At 38.3% G+C, this 12,946-nt stretch overlaps 1 protein-coding gene across 4 annotated transcripts in view; it reads right to left on the bottom strand.

Annotated features, from left to right (window-relative positions):
- INPP4B (inositol polyphosphate-4-phosphatase type II B) overlaps nucleotides 1–12,946 on the bottom strand; it is a 563,252-nt gene that overhangs the window by 45,963 nt on the left and 504,343 nt on the right. For all 4 annotated transcript variants that reach the window (XM_045992576.1, XM_045992594.1, XM_045992567.1 and 1 more), the window contains exons 24-25: nucleotides 10,918–11,030; nucleotides 6,967–7,121 (exon numbers count right to left, since the gene is read on the bottom strand). In XM_045992576.1, coding sequence (XP_045848532.1) covers nucleotides 6,967–7,121; nucleotides 10,918–11,030 — 268 coding nt within the window. The remainder of the gene's footprint in view (nucleotides 1–6,966; nucleotides 7,122–10,917; nucleotides 11,031–12,946) is intronic.

Genomic DNA, 12,946 nt, shown 5'->3' with positions numbered 1-12,946 from the left:
GAAAAACTGTTCCCTCTTATGCTGGTCTGCATAAACCAGCCTTTTCGGGTAGTCAGGGCATCACTGAACGCTTCATTTACCTCTGCCTACAATGCTTATTATTCACTTCAATTTTTGAAATAGCAGAGAATATAAATAATGGCAATGTTTCTCCGGGTTGTACAATCCAAAAAAAGTAAAGGAAAACAAGATGAAGTGAAAACAAGACCAAGGAAAGAAGTAATGTTTTCTATTTTAACACGAATGAACTACAGGACTCAAAAGTAAAGCCCACAAAGAAGTAAGCCATGAGAAAAAATCTTTACTGACATCAGTTGGTTAAAGGTCACTTATTTATAAAGCAGAACATTTCATCAGTTAGGCAATAAAAGCAAAATAAATTTCAGGTGCAACATGTTGAGAATGTGCCATTCAACAAGATAAAACTCAATAAATCTGATGGGCCTTTTGGTCTTTCTCTTATGAAGTCAATATTTACTAAAATGGAGTGATGAAAGCCTCGTATCTAAAGGGTAACAAATGGTTATATGCTGAAATGAACCCTGATTAATCTTACTAATGGCATATCAACTATCCTAATTTTAAGGAGCTATTATAGAATGACAGATTGCAGAGTAATGTAGCATAAGGAAAATAAAAGTTACAGACAACTGAGCAATATGGTGTCACATTGTTACATTGTTGACACACATAATCCCCGTGTTCCTGTTAAGGGAACTAAGACTGCACGGGCATTGTCATTTTCATTTACTTTTTAGTGGCTATTAAATTTCCCAACACAATCATTTTTGATAAAGCATGACATTATATAATCCAGTCAAATTTGTATTTTAAAATCCATTCCTAATTGTCTATTAATGAAATATAAGCTTAAAAGTCCTTGCTAAAATTGCTTCCCATAAATGCACTGGGACAAAATGGTTCTTAGCATCAGTGGAGATTCCATAACCAAAAACTGAGAGCTAATACTGCACTATCCCTCTCTTTTAAAAAAATCTGCCAATTATGCTGCCACCATTTTGTAAATTTCCATTATAGAGGATTCAAGGGAAAATTTGTCAATACATGTACACTTCAAAACTCAAGGAAAGGATAGATATACCAGGTTTATAGTCTTACCACAAAGCCAAATAAAGTAAAATAAACACTGAAGGGTAACAGGCTTAAATGAGGTCTCAGTCAAGTGGTCCTCCACCTGGTCTCTAACCTAAAGCCGATTTGGGGCGGGACTCCTGCCATTCAGCCCCCAAGCCCCCCAGTGTTTCTAAGGAGGATTGAGAATCATTGTTTTGTCTTGCAGTACAGACAAGTACTAAGAGTTCCTCACAGGGCCAGATCTTCCTAGTTACTCTGCCAAGTTGGCTCATCTGAAGAGGCCCTTGGGCTACTTCAGTCAAGCAAACTGTAACTAGAGCCACAAGAATCAGGAGTGTGGGCCTGTGGGTAATAAGGGCTCTGTAGGAAAAGAGAATGACATGTTTGAATATAGTACAAAGGGTGGATTCAGAAGGAGAGTTAAGGTAGGTTTTTTGTGGCCTGTATGTTTTGAATTGGTATGATAACCTCTCCCAAACCTTCAATTTCATCTTCTGGAATTTTGCTGATAAATATGCCATAACTGAGTAATAATTTCATGTTTAATTCTAAATGCCTATGTACGCACAAAACTTCCTAATATAGGTGACCTGAACATTCTAGAAACCTACATTATTCATTCATTCATCTACTCATTCACTGAATACTTATCAAGAACCTACTATCAAAAAAAAAAAAAAGAACCTACTACCACTAGGCACGTTCTAGGTACTGGAAAGATTGCAATGGACAAAGGAGAACCAAAATACCTGCTCTCATGGAGCTTATTCTGTCAAGGGAATTTCTGACTAAGCAGCCAAATGAAGCTTTATTTATTTCTCTTTATCTATTACGTTTCATTTATCCATAAATAACCTGAAACTTAGAGAAGCACAATACAATAAAAAAAATTTAATACAGATAAGGAAAGAGTAAAACCAAAAAACAAAACAAAACAAAAAAACCCCCAAAACCAGCAATGATATTGCAACCTTGGTGAACTTTAAAAAAATACAGAGCAAATAGCCTGAAAGATGGTTAGAATAAGTCAGAGGTAAAATAAACAGCAACTGATGTTAAATAAAGTGAAAAATCAAGATTTCCAAAAGCATAAAAATCGAAGCCCCGTAAAACACTGATTTTTTTAAAATCTAAGGTTGTGTCCCAGAATATTAGTAAAGTTCTTAAAAAATTTAGATCCCTGGATCCATCTCAGATCTTGCCAACTATAAACAATAAAAGATAGTTTTAAAAAGCCCCAGAAACAGTCTGAGGCACATTTTAAAGCCCGTGTCTGTGGGTGGGATTTCCTAGAAGGCAGACCGAGAGTTCTACAAATCCTTTCTCCCCAAAACCTATGAGAATGGAAAACACGGTCAAACCCCACCATTTCAGGATCTGGTAATCAACAGAAATCAAGCAAAAAAGCTGAGAACTGTTGCTTCTTGGAAAACTGCCCACAATGGGTAAGAGGAAGGGGAAGTGTGTGCTCTTCCTGCCCTCGCCCAGCTCAAGTTCTGCTAAGGTGGGGTGGTGGTGTGCAGGACTGCCCTGAATGCGGACAGCAGGAAATGCCACTCCCACCATTATCTGAGACAGAGTGCTCTTCCCAGCAAACGGATGCTGACAGTCAACCTCCAGGCTAGCCTGAGATAGCAGTCCCCCCACCCCCCGACCCCCTCCCCTGGCCACTCCCAGACAACTAGCTGTTCATTTACCTAGAGATCCTGAATACGAGAGCTCCACGGAGCTCTACAGAGAGTTATGATAAACTTTCACAGACCCCGGCCAACTAGGAGGACCTAACAGGGCTGGTAGAAATAAAAGGCAGAGCAGGTTTGAAAACTCCTAAATTCTGAATATGTTCACAATCCACAATGCTCATCGAAAAAGGGGTTGGAGGCTTTACTGGATTGAGTTGTTGGAGTGCAACCTCTGGCTTATCATTGACCACTGAACTCTAGAGACCCTAGGGCAACCCCCGGAAATAAGGCTTAGACGTGAAAGCAAGAACCAAATTACTATCTCGAATGTAACTGAAAACATAATTTAAAAAAATAAAAAAGACAAAATTGTTACATGGTTGTGAAAAACAGAAAGCAGCAGAATGACATCCTATTTGGACTGTTCTTCATTTATTCAACCCTTGTTTTATTTGTTTTACTCTGGACACTGTACTCAATGCCCCAGTACAATGGTAGACATAATAGATAAAGTGGAAAGACAGTTCATATTCTAGAACTAGAGTCTGCTCTTCAAGGTCTCAGGATTTGGGCAGATTTCTCTAGTCTTATACACAGTTTCAAATTTCTAAAAGGACATGGTTTTTGATGATTTATAAGATTTATATAATACACTTGACCTTTGAACAACACAGGGGTTAGGAGCACAGATTGCCGGCAAAGTGGAAAATTCATGTATAATATCTGAGTCCCCCAAACCTAACTAGTAATAGTCTACTATTGACAGAAAGATTTACTGATAGTATAAATGGTTAATCAACGTATATTTTGTGTGTTTTATGTATTATATACATATAACACATATATGTACTTATATGTACACATATGTATTATATACATATAATACATATACAATAAAGTAAGCTAGGAAAAAAAGGTTATAAGGAGAATCATAAGAAATAAAGTGCATTTACAGTAATGTACTGTGTTTATTTTTAAAAAAAAGGCCACAGGGGCGCCTGGGTGGCTCAGTGGTTTAAGCCGCTGCCTTCGGCTCAGGTCATGATCTCAGGGTCCTGGGATCGAGTCCCACATCGGGCTCTCTGCTCGGCGGGGGGCCTGCTTCCCTCTCACTCTCTCTGCCTGCCTCTCTGCCTACTTATGATCTCTCTCTGTCAAATAAATAAAATCTTTAAAAAAAAAAAAAAGGCCACAAATAAGTAGACCCATGCATTTCAAACTTGTGTTGCTCAAGGGCCAACCATATTGAAGTAACAGATTTAAAAGGGTCAGATACATTACCAAATAATTTTAAGTGATGGTATTTTGTTTCATCTGGTACCAAGAAAATAATATTAAAATATAACAAGGACATCTATGTTCCAGTGCTGGCTCTAATACTTTCAATACTGTTCTGTCTGAACACTAATAATATTCTGTCTGAATAGTCTTTGCCAAAACATTCTATAGCTTAGCTTCGTTGCTGATAAAGTAAAGCAGATCTGACGAGATTTCTAGAGTGATTCTTTGACCCCAACTCTATGACTCAAATTCCAAGGTCATACTTAAATTCACATAAAATACTTACAAGAAACCAATCCAGGCTTATTTTAATTAATACAATCCATCTGTAATTAGCATAACATTTGTAAACACATGCGCACTTCAAGGTGGAAGATAAAGAACTATTTTCTTGAGCACATAAAGCATTGCATTTGAAACCTTATGTATAAGAACTGGCGGTAGACTTCATTTTCATATATAGTATTTGAGTCAATACTTGTCACAGTATATTCACAAAGATTATTGGGATCATAGCTGACTAGATTTTACTGTACCTGGAAGATCAGAATGTTAACATCATGAATATTGATATTTATTTTTTATTTACTAACAAATATTATACAGTAATGACTGTGTAATCACTTTGCATTTAATCCTCAAGACACTCCTAAGAAGAGTTTCTATTATTATTACATCTGTTTTACAGATGAAGAAACTGAGGCATCAAGAGGTTGACTAACTTGCCTAATGCACTAAGAGGCATTAACTTGCTCATGGCTGGGGCACCTGGTGCCTCAGTGGGTTAAGCATCTGCCTTTGGCTCAAGTCATGATCCCGGGGTCCTGGGCTCCAGCTCTGTTTCCGGCTTCTGGCTTCACAGGGACCCTGCTTCTCCCTCTCGCTACCTAATCCCCATTCCTCCCCCACCCCCATTCTCTCTCTCTCTCTCTCAAAAAAAAAAAAAATTGGGTAAAGACTTAAAAAAAACCTTGCTCATGACTAGTAAGTGGCATTTAGGCTGCATGAAAGCTCAGGTCGTCTAGCTCCCAAACCCCACACTCTCGTTTACTGCATGTTGCCAGAACTCATAAAACAAGGGGTTTGTACTGAAATACAGCATATCCAAAGAAGGAAATTATGGCAGTTATTAAAGGAAAGGACAAATCTTATTTCCTTTAAACACGTGCACATATGTGCACACACACGCAAGCACACACATACACACACACACACACACACACACACACACAAGCCCTCACAGCCTCATACAGCTCTCGTGCATTCACAAAAACCAAATGATAAATTCAACAGATTTGAAATTTCTAAAATATATATATGTATACACACACACACACACACACACACACACACACACACATATAAATACATATTTTCACTCCCCAGAAAAGTGGTGGTATGGAAGTTAGGATCTTCAGTGTGATTGGATTAAAATTTTTAGACCCTACCTTGTTTAACAATCCAAACATGAACCCTATAAATCTTAGGTTGTGATCAAGTATGTTACATAGATAATGTCGATTCTATAGAACTTTTATGCAATATCACACTATCTGGTTTTATATTTGAACATGTATATGATAAATATGCCTTTTATTTACCAAATTTGAAAGATTCATCTTTCTAATTTAAGGGTCTTCTTTTATTTCCGCCTTAAACAAACCACAATTACATCTTCTAGATAATTCATGTTTGTTGAATCACTGTAGTCCTCTGGTGTGTATCTGACCTATAATATCATGTGTACCTGCTTTCCCCACCTAGTACATTTGTTCCAACCATAGTGACATTTGTATTCTCCTTCTGCACATTAGAAGATTTCAGCTTCAGATTCTGAATTCATCCCATTAGTGCTGAGAGGTTATTTTTAAAATAACTTTTTTATATCAACCAAATGCACTTTATATGGCTGAGATGTTCATGTCAGGTCTCTAAGACATCCTTGTACATTTATCAAAAAATCATGATAGAACTCCACGAACAATGAAAATGCCGAGAGACATGAAATGGGGAAACAGAGAAAGCTCCAGAAATCTCTCATGTAGTGGGGAAAGCGTGCAGGCACAGGGCAAGTGCAGGCAAGCGTCCAGTCCCCACTGAAAAACTGCAGCCATTAAAAAAGGGGAGGGCTGTTAATGATAGGCCAGATAAGAAGCAGTTCTCTCCACAGCATCACAGGACATTCCCTTCTGGAAATAGAGAGCCTGTCCCATGCTATCTGGTGTGCTTCTGAGCCAGTCTTTGCAGCAAAGAGGACAATTTCGTTTAACTTTTTAATTAACGTGTGTCCTTGCTGACAGACACTGTGAATGAGACACTTTTTCCTTCCCATTATGGCTTAGACTTTAGATTTAATTACTGTGGAAATGAATCAAGAGACATGACTTCAGGCATAGCGTTCTAAATGTCGGCAGAGTAACAACATTAATTCTCTATTCTAAAGTATCCTTGTCATCAAATCTTTATGATGGGTGATGTGAAAATAATTTTAGGAAGGAGGTGACCGACCCGGAGACCTTATAAGACGTTGGGAAGATCACCTGTTAGTTGTGGTTAGGAGACATTTTCTTTGGATAACGGCTGAGTTTTATTTTGTGTATTTTCATAATTACTAATATATAAAGAAATTATTCTTCAACGTTATACATGAAAGGACCAGAGCCCTTTAAAACTTGGATCTAAATGAGTTAATAAGCTATTATCAAAATCCAGCCACGTTTCTTTTATTGCCTAAAATGAGTAGGGGGAATACTTAACATTATTTTATCCTTCACACCATGAGCTATGAGCCATGGAAATACGGGGAAGTCACTAAATATTTAGTCTGCCAGTAAAATATGTATTTGGAAAACAAAAGACCCCAAACTTTAAAATGTCTTTAAAAGAAAGTTGAAGACATGCGGGCTACCTTCTCATACAATCCAGGGCTCGGATAAAGAAGTCCTTGTGCAGCTGGTGCTCGTCTCTCAAGATGGAGCACTGTTCAAGGGTCACCGACATGGACGTCCTGTCCTTGGCACTTTTGCAACAGGTGAAACGAATACCATTTAGTTTGCGACAGATCTGCAACACAGATGGACAAACAGTTTATTGCTCATCTGCAGAGGACTCTAAAGTGTCGGACTCACCTAAACGCTTCTTATCTAAACACTCCAAATTTATGTTAATTTATGATCATCAATTGGTTCAATTGGCCCTAGCGAGTGAAAAACATTATCGTTTCATTTCAAAAGCTAGTGGAACAGATTGAATTTATTTAGTTCTTTGTATGTGATGTGCGAGGCGTGGGGTTGTGGCAGCCCTATGAGATGGTAAATATCCAGCAGAGGCAGCAGTGCTCCCTGAGGGGGTCGGGGTGGGGGGGGGGGTGGGCCAGCCCTAGCCATAGTGGATGACAGTAAAGTCTCAGCTTAGGAGCGACACCTTAACTGTGAAGGGAAAACACAACTGTATTTTCTGGATCAGACACTGGTTTGAATTCAAAATAGCTAACATTTTCTTACTTTGCCTTTAAGAATCCTTTGGGAGTCTGGGCTTGAGGTTATGAGATTTCAAACATTTACAGGGCACTATGTAGCAGTTAGTGAACCACTAGCCACTCATCAACGCAATGAGTAAGAAGAAGGACACCAAAGGGTCACTGTGAAATGCATATCTGCTGTACCAGGTATAATGCTAATAAATTTCATATAGATTCGCTCTTTTATTCATTTCTTTAAAGATTTTATTGATTGATTGAGAGAGAGCACGCGTGCACATGCGAGAGGGGGAGGGGCAGATGGAGAGGGAGAGAGAGAGTCCCAAGCAGATTCTGAGCTGAGAGCAGAGCCTGACACGGGGCTGGATCCCACAACCCAGACAGAGATCATGACCTGAGCCGAAATCAAGAGTTGGATGTTCAACCAACTGAGGCCCCCAGGTGCCCCTAGATTTGCTCTTTTAATAACTGCACATGAATCCTGGAGGAAGATGTAATCTTTCTTACTTTATAGATGAGGAAACTGAGGTTTAGCTCGGTTAAGTAACTTGTGCACAATTGGACAGAGCTTGGGTGCTAATGTGGGTTTAGCCTAATGCCAAGGACCAAGGCTTTAGCTTCCTTTCTATTCTGTTTCTTTTTGCAAATTCTTTCTTTTTGCACAATTGGACAGAGCTTGGGTGATAATGTGGGTTTAGCCTAATGCCAAGGACCAAGGCTTTAGCGTCCTTTCTATTCTGTTTCTTTTTGCAAATTCTTTCTTTTTGTTATTCCAATGTAATTCAAGAGAAAAGTCTCTGAGCCATAATAATCCCTTGTCTCATTGCCTTATGGTTAGCAGAAGAATAATTCCATTCCTTTCTCCCTCTCTCTTCCCTGTCCCATGGCAGGGCTCTGATATGAGAGACCAACACTACATTAGTATCAATAATGTTAATCAACATGCACTTAAAATAAATCTAATATGATATGATAAAGTCTTGCTTTATTACCTCCCATCAAGGAGCCCTTAACGGTTAATCTGCTTTGATGAAAAGATACACTAAAACAGTTTATCAAGGGTTTTTATCATGTTTTAATTGTGATTCTGATACTTACACTAGGATTTATAAGTCTTTATTAGACTTTTAGTACTTTCTCACTATTTCCAACGTAAGTGATTAGAGAAATACGGTGGAATGGTTTCACCATAAAATCTTTTTTTTCATCTGGAAGACTCTAACCTTTTCAAATAAAGACTATTTTGAAATTTTGATATAAAACAAAAAAGTCTGGGCTATATTCATAATAATGAAATATTGACTTCAATGACCAATTATGAGATAATGATTTTTTTAAACAATTTTTTAAATATTTTATTTATTTGACAGAGATCACAAGCAGGCAGAGAGGCAGGCAGAGAGAGGAGAAGGCAGGCTCCCTGCTGAGCAGAGAGCCCAAAGCAGGGCTCGATCCCAGGACCCTGAGACCATGACCTGAGCCAAAGGCAGATGCTTTAACCCACTGAGCCACCCAGGTGCCCCACATTTTTTTTTTTTTATTTTTTAAAACTCAATCAAGACAAAAGCAAATAGTTTTGTATTTTTTCAATAGAATGTAAAATATTAATACAGTAATATACAAATAATATTTTTAAAAGAGAGGATAATGAAATAGACGAATAAAAGCAACAGGAATTTCTGTATTTCTTCACTTTAAAAGTCCAAGTCCTTGGTTCACAAAGAGGATATTGAAACTGAAGTATCAGCTACAGAAATGCTGTAATAATAAAGTCAGTGTTCCTACATAATGCTAAATTTGCACATTATGGGTGCCCTGTATGCGTCACGGCAGTCAATCATCCATTCCACTGTTAAGTTGTGAGAAAGCCGTATTTGGTCAGTGTTCAAGTTTCAAAAAAGATTTTTCAGGAATAAATGAGATTTGTGGGAAAACTTTTTTAATATATTCAAGTGGTAAAACTACATAGACTAAGAGAAAGTATACATTTGTGTGTGTACACGTACATCCTTCATTTGTCCGTTGACACGACTTCATGATATGTATAACGGCATAGGTATATGTTCCTAAGTCGTCAGAAAGCCTTGGTAAATGATCAAATTACCTTCCCATTATCCCATTATTAGTAAAAATAGCAAAAATAGCTCATGACCTACCTTTGTGAAATTTTTGTGAGAATTAACAACCATAGCAGTCTTTGAAGATATAAAGAGCAGCCACAACGGGGGAAAACTATTAAAAACACCCCTCCTGTAATGCGGTATGGGGCTAAATGGGACCAGGGTAAATGAGCTGCCTGAAAGCAATGTTTCATATTGTTACTTTGATGTTCTTCCCTGGGGCTCCAAGAGGGCATGAAGGGAAGCTAAAGCAGCTTTCCTCTGCCTTGCGCTTGGTGAATTATTTTATATAGACTCACGGTAAATTATCCATTCCTTTTTCCCAGAAGAGAGTAAGTAATATTGGATTATAATTGAACACTGGTAGTAGGGCAAGGCTTTGTTTTAAACACTATTGATACAGCGTGAATAGAGTTTTGTCAGGAGATTGGTGACTGAACTCCAAATTACACAAGCAACACTGTACAGGAACTACAAATATGGCATTCATTATGGCCGTCATCATGAAGATCTCCAATATGAGCCTTCTCTGATGAAAAAATCCTCTCATTAGGAAAGGATCTTTGGGTCTGAACGCTTAACAAAATTTGTAAGTTCACGTGCGCTACACCTGAATGGTTGCCAGGTAAGAGTTTCAGAAATAACAGGTAGTATTTTTCTCCCTCACTCTGCTAGAAACCTGGGGTGGGAAATAAGGCAGAACTTCTGCCCTGAGGGTGTCACTAAATGAGAAAGAACCAGAGAAAATGTAGCTCATTACCCCAACAGCAATCCATCAGTAACAAATTCTATGCTAATATCTCAATTAACAAATGCATTTACAAGCTCATTAATTGAACAAGATGTCCAGGAGCCTTACTGAGGCTGTGAGTCAGAGATCTGATAACCACATTCTGTTGCCACCCTATGTCTCTAGAGCAGCACTTCAAAATCCTGATTGAAATGGGCGACTGACATCACAACATGTAATATCAAGAAAATCACAGACACTTCATTTTAGCCACAAAGTGTCAAATGACATCCAGAATGTACAGGAAAAACCAATAGGTAATTCTTCCTCGTTGAGTGCACCTTCTTCCATCTTGTGTTCTAACATATCGATAGAACTACTGACAGCAATGAAAATACCCAAACCCCTGGATAATGGAGAATGACATCTGGTAACCCCAAGTGCAGAGGTTGGATGCTACACAGTGACACTCCATGATGTTTGCTGATCATCATGGTGACAGGGACAAAGACCTAGCTGGAGAACGCTTACCGTTGCAGCTAGCCACATGATTTCTACATTCTTTCTTTTTTTGGCTTGGATATTTTGAAGGAGATTTTCTAGTAATCCTTTTAAATCATTTTGTTCTTGAAAATGTGAAATGTCTGGGGGGAAAAAAAGAGAAAGAAAGGGAAATCGTGTTAGTATTAAGCTGCCTATGGAGATTTGCTCAATATATGTACAAATAGAATTTCCATAACAACAAATAACATTTGGAACAGAGAGTATCTGAGGATAATCATAGTTATTAATCTCTCCAGCTTTATTTTTTACTTAGAAATAAGCCTCACTACCTATTCTGTGCTATTATTGTGGTAATGCCAGTTTTCATACACAATTATTTTATTAACAAGTGAAACATTTGATAATGGCTGCTGCCTCCCTTCAACCAAAGAATGACATAGATGAGACAAGAGATATAATTTTATATCTTACTATTACCACTGTCTGCTACTAAGTAGCTAGTCTGAATCAAGAGGATATGTTAAACTGAACACCTCAGGAGTGGGAGAAATCTGAAGGCTCAAATAAAACACAAGGAGTCAGTTTCTCAGCAAGATTCCTTAACCTCAGCACTATGGACATTCTGGCTTGGATAACATTTTGTTGTGGGGAATGGACCTATATTCTGCTTTGTGGTATGGTAAGCAGCATCAGTGACCCCTACAATTTAGAACCCAGTAGTACCCTTCCTGCAACAATCAAAAATGTCTCTAGATATTGCCAGATGTTCCTTGAGGGCAGAATCTATCCTGGCTGAGAAGAACTGCTATTAAGGAGCACAGGTAAGGCTTGGAAAGAGGGAAAAAATGAGAGGTGATAGTTAATTACATGAGATAATTAGATAGGGAGCAGGAAATGATGCTCAGATCTCTACATACTCATAACTAAAGCATAGGTCACAAATGGTACACATTTTTATTAAAACCTAAGGCAATGCACATTATGACACAAATGTCTCTGACACTGGGCGAGATGGGGTCAAGATCAGAATGTAGATATGGAAACAAAAGTCTTTCTGAGAGAGTTGTTGGATTAATCCTGTACAGTATGAAAATGTGCTCTAATGTTGAATCCACAACCCGAAGGATGAAGAATTCCTGAGTGTTAATTGAGGCTGGAAACAGGAGAAATGTAAGAGTAGCATGGACTGTGTGTAGGCTCTCCAGTAACAGTGAAACAAAACTGATATATTCCTGAATTAGATCTCTCTCTCTCACACACAAACACACACATCGTGCACACACTCAAACACACACTCACACACTCACACACAGCACAAATAAGCTGTAATCATAGTGTGACTCTGTACTTTTCAAAACTATACCAGATGTTTCATTTTATTAAAATAATACATCTGAATAGTTCTTGACTATAGCACCAGAGAGTAAGGAAGTTTCCTGATGAACTATACTAGCAATCTTTATCTGCCAAAGAATGAAAGTGGTCGGTAAAATAAAAATATCCATTGAAAACTGTTATATATCATTTAGAATTTCATAACCACAGAATAGGGAAAGGTCGGGTACAATCGAAATGCATTCCTATAGTAGGGCGATGAGATTAAAAATATCTACATAAAATATATGCATGATTCCACTGTATTCGTTTCTTTCTTTTTTTTTTTTTTAATATGACAGACAGAGAGCACTAGTAGGCAAAGAAGCAGGCAGAGAGAGAGAGGAGGAAGCAGGCTCCCTGCTTGAGCAGAGAGCCCGATGCGGGACTCGATCCCAGGACCCTGGGATCACGACCTGAGCCGAAGGCAGCGGATTAACCCACTGAGCCACCCAGGCACCCCACTGTATTAGTTTCTTAATGGAAAAACCATCAGAAGTTGAACCCTTACGATGTAATTATAGATGATTCTCTTAAGAAAGACAGGGTTTGACTAAAAACATCACATTGCTTGATGGACTCTCTGATATACAGAAAGTTTAATAGCACACAGTCCAGAGATAAAGGGAAGAAGGCATAAGGGAATATCTTGAAGAGAGTTACAAAACCAGCTCAAGACTCT

Source organism: Meles meles, chromosome 2 (genome assembly GCF_922984935.1).
Source record: "Meles meles chromosome 2, mMelMel3.1 paternal haplotype, whole genome shotgun sequence".
Taxonomy (NCBI): Eukaryota; Metazoa; Chordata; class Mammalia; order Carnivora; family Mustelidae; genus Meles; species Meles meles.
Note: the sequence above shows the minus strand (reverse complement) of the source record. Positions and strands in the feature narration are given on the sequence as shown.